Source organism: Austrofundulus limnaeus, unplaced genomic scaffold, assembly GCF_001266775.1.
Source record: "Austrofundulus limnaeus strain Quisiro unplaced genomic scaffold, Austrofundulus_limnaeus-1.0 Scaffold618, whole genome shotgun sequence".
In the NCBI taxonomy this organism is placed as follows: domain Eukaryota; kingdom Metazoa; phylum Chordata; class Actinopteri; order Cyprinodontiformes; family Rivulidae; genus Austrofundulus; species Austrofundulus limnaeus.
Window position 1 is genome coordinate 114,827 of NW_013953020.1, and position 4,375 is coordinate 119,201.

General features: G+C 34.2%; 1 protein-coding gene across 1 annotated transcript in view; it reads left to right on the forward strand.

The window, feature by feature from the left end:
* The window catches only part of hk2 (hexokinase 2), a 70,540-nt gene that overhangs the window by 5,899 nt on the left and 60,266 nt on the right, over positions 1 to 4,375 (forward strand). The window contains exon 2 of the mRNA XM_014027133.1: positions 3,499 to 3,661. Within this exon, the coding sequence (XP_013882587.1) occupies positions 3,499 to 3,661 (163 nt within the window). The remainder of the gene's footprint in view (positions 1 to 3,498; positions 3,662 to 4,375) is intronic.

The window sequence follows — 4,375 nt, forward strand, 5'->3', positions numbered from 1 at the left end:
ACTCAGAACTGAGGCAGTTAAATTAAGACATTTATATAGTTTTGCCTGCATGCGGCTACTAACCATAGGCAAAATATTTCTTTAGAGTTAAGATTAGCTGCAAATAACATCCTAAACAACCAGGCTAACAGTAGCTAGCACTGACGCTAACACCATTCACCGTAGGCTTTAATTCAGTAAAAGCAAAGAACTGCATGATTAAATAGCAACAGGGGAAACACATTTAGAGTTTAACTCACCAGGTACAGATTCAGTGTTTTAGTTGATATTGCTGGAAGCTGTCTGACTCACAGTGGTTCGGATGCTCTGGATCGGAGTTAATTTCCATGGGATTTTTGTTGATAAAATGAAAAAGCAAGCAAACTCTCTTCTATGGATTTTTGAGATTTAAAGCTGCAGCCGTGTTAGTTTACGATCCTCCTTCGTCGGCATAAAGTGCTATGCCTTTACTACGTCTTGTTCCAGCCAAAATGTTTCTAAAGCATTTCTCAGTTTCCTTCAATTGTTGTGGCAGCTGACAAATACACAAGTTGAACTCGAACTCGTGATTGAACCCCTCAAGCCGCCAGTTAAAGCAAAAACGATCTGGATTTGTTGTCATCATAACTATCTGAATGAATGAATTTCTTGCACATCGGAAATACGGAACAGTCGGGAGGGCTGTGTGGGGGGCCAGCGTCTGTCATGGCAGCCTACATGCACGTTTCCAGAAACTTGTGGAAAAGCTGTACTTGTAGGGCTGTGTGAACCTAACAAACACCTCACATTTCCACATCATTTCCCATCATTTGTTAGTCAGGTTTGTTGTGATAGAACCTYCTGTTTTTATGTATGTACTTATCAACCACTTGTCAACCAGGAACTTTTAAACAAGTGTTATTTAAATTATTATTAATTTTTTGATGCCATTATTATATTGTAAACTGGCTTGAAAATAAAAAGAAATTGTTTGATAAGAACAGATAAAAAAAGATAAGATTCTTCAGATTAAAATACTTTTGTATTGTTTAATATTTAATTTTCACATTTCAGATGAAATCATTTTTTTAAATATAATCTTTTTCCAGAAGGTGAATAGGTTTTGTTTTTGCTCTTATTTAACATRTGCAATCTGCTGCATTTTTCTTCTTTATGGAAGTCATAGAAAATAACTTTAGAGTTTTCTTTGCATTCTTTTTTCATCTACATTTTGCTGCAATTCATTTACTTCTTTGATTAAAAGAAGTAGTTGCTTTTTGCTCCTTGCTGTCATTGCTTTTTTAGTAGCAGATTAAAGGAAATTACAATTTTCCTTATTTCATCCATAAGATTGCTCTTCCTGTGCGGCTGCTTTCTCACCATGTGATTATAAAAAGAAGAATGCTCTTTGAAACGTACCAATTTTACTTCCTCCTCTGCTGTATTTAGATCTGTTTTTCAAAGTGTGTTTGCATTTTGAAGTTAATTGTTGAATGGATAAGCATTAGCATTTTTTGTTTATTTTTCACAACTAAGAATAGCACAATTAAAAAGATGTTAGTAGAAGTGTTATCTAATTTAATGAAAGAGAAACAAATCATTGAAATATCTAATTTACAGACATATTCAAACCATTAAATTGGCACTCATTTAAAAGTTTGTTTGGTAATGATTACATCTTCAGAGGTTCTTTGAAAAATTGTGGGTTTTTATCGGAAGTTTTATAGCTTTTTTTTGACATGTTTTAAGGAAACCCAAACTGCCCTTTTAAAGTGCCTGTGATGCCCAGTTTTTGTAATACAAATGAATGCATTTTTAGAAAGAGGACATTGATAAAATATTGCTAAAGAAATTTCATGTCGCTGAGATGAACAGTTGTTGAGATATTTGCCTGTGATGTAACAGGAAGTGATGTCAAAGGGGAATGTCTTCACGTGAACAGAGCATTGCTACAACAGCCAAAAACCCAAACTGTAGAGAAGAATCTGATGTTTAAACCTATCAGAGAGAGATGAAGAAGAGTCAGAGTTCAAATAATATTGTTTCAATAAACAAAGACCAGAGAGTTTTCTTTGTTAAAGAGTTCCCCTTTGATGTCACTTCCTGTTTCACTTTAGCTGAGCTAAGTTCAAAAGAAAATATGCCAGTTATGGGACAAAATGGGTTAAATTGTGCATATTATTCCAACTTTCTTAACYATAAARATGTTTTCTTTGACTTTTTGTATTTGAAGAATATGCATGTCACAGGCACTTTAAGTTCCGTCAGCAGATGATCAGCTTGACCTTTTTATGACATCATGAAGGCTAAATAGTAAATAACTTTTCTTTAACAAATAGTAAAGGTCATTGGGAACTTGCAGCGTCTCATGTTCTGTAGTGAGCAGGAATGTTTAAATTCCAGAAATCTTGTGCTCAATACAAATTTTGTTCATAGATAGTAGGGATGCACAGTTAGCTCATCATGTTRTTAGAAATGGATTTTCAGTTTGATCTGTGTCACCAGTGACCAGCCAATCAAGCTCAAACAAAAACAGACTGTTTGTTTTCTGGTCAGTGAATGCCACCACAGGACATCCTCAAGATTCAACATGTTTTCTGTGTTTGTGTTTTTATAAGTTGTTGAAGTGTGCTATTTTTGGGTCTGTTGCACAACAACATTAAACTCTGGTTTGGATAATGTGCCCTGATCTTCAGAATATGTTCCTAAATACTGCACTTTTACCGGCTTCTCCATCTGTTTAATTTCTTGTTAACACAATTAAGTTATCAGTCAGTCACATGGCAACAATTCAGTTCATTTATACATCTAGACGTGATGAAGACGWCTTKCAGAAGTAGAAAYTGAGCATCAGAACGAGGGAGAAAARGGATTAAAATCCATTTGAACTGGTTTTCTCTTGTGTTATTTGTTGTGTTAGACAGGTGTTTTGAGGATTTTCACGCATGATGTTGCTGTAATGTAATTAAAATCATTTGAATGTATGTGAATGAATGAWTGGGAAGTTAGAMGTGATAATTTTCTAGTTTTTCAACAAAACAGTGTGGTGAGCTGATTCTAAAACAGCAGAAAAATATTTTTCATTTTGCTTTTGTTCACAAAGAAGCTAAACTGTTTATGTTTTGTTGACATGGTAATCCTATTCTGATAATCTAACTCTGRTGACAAGGAGTAAATTAGAAGTTAGTGAAACTTTGCTTTTTAAAAAACAAGAAAAGGGTTAAAGTTTTGGTCAGTGCTGTGTACCCTTTAATCTCCAAGGCAGGAGAAACGTTCAGAGAAAAAACTAATTACAACTACCATCTTTGCCAATTAAAAATTTCCACATTAACTTTATGTAACAGCCGACAATAYAGCAAATCTGAGTTAAAGTTAAAGAAGTTTCTTTGCACTGTGTATAGTTTGTTACTGACATCCTTTTTCCCAGACTGCTTTTAAACACTGACACAAAACACATCAAATATCAGTTGATATATTCTTGAGTCAGACTTTTCCTTTTTATTTGCTTTTTACTTGGTAATTATTGACTTTTTTTAATAGGTGGACCAGTACTTGCAAAAGCTGAAGCTGTCAGATGAGGCTTTGATGGATTTGTCGGTGAGATTCCGTCGAGAGATGGACAAAGGCTTATGTAGAGACACCAACCCCACAGCTACAGTCAAGATGCTGCCCACATTTGTGCGCTCCACTCCTGATGGAACTGGTAATGCTTTTTTCTCTGAAAATCTTTAAATTGCTTTACATAACCCAAGCTGAGTCCTTAAGTATTAACACTATAAGCTTCAAATCTCCAATTACAAACAAAGCACATTTAGTAATGTTTCTGCTGATGTGTTCTTCATATATGGCTCATAGACTTTAAATATTTAGGGTTGTAAAGATTTTTGGTATAGACTTCATATTTATGTAACCAACTTTTATTATGTATACTATATATGAGATATAGAATAGATTTAGTTCAACATAAACATTACAAAATATGTTTGTTTGCAAGTATGTTTCTTTAATTTCCTCAGATACAAGAAATAACAAAACAACAGTAGATTATATCTGCTATTAACAGCACTGTTTTTATATTGAAAACCACAATCAAGAATAACAATCAGCAGATATGGATTGCACATTTTCTTTCATTTTTGGGAAATAAATCAACCAATCAATCCTGAGAAAGATAAAATCTTTCCATAATATTGTACAAGAAAAGAAGCCTACTTAAATAATCCATCATTCATGTTTGATTTGATATGATGATGCCTTTATTGTCATTGTACGGAGCATAATGAAATTACATTTAAGAACACCCATTCGAGAAGACACACATGACAAAAACATGGGGGGGGGGGGTACGAATCTGTAATCAGTTGTTTGGGAACCAGTGGTGGGCCATGCATTTTACACCTAGGCCTTCAGTTGGGAG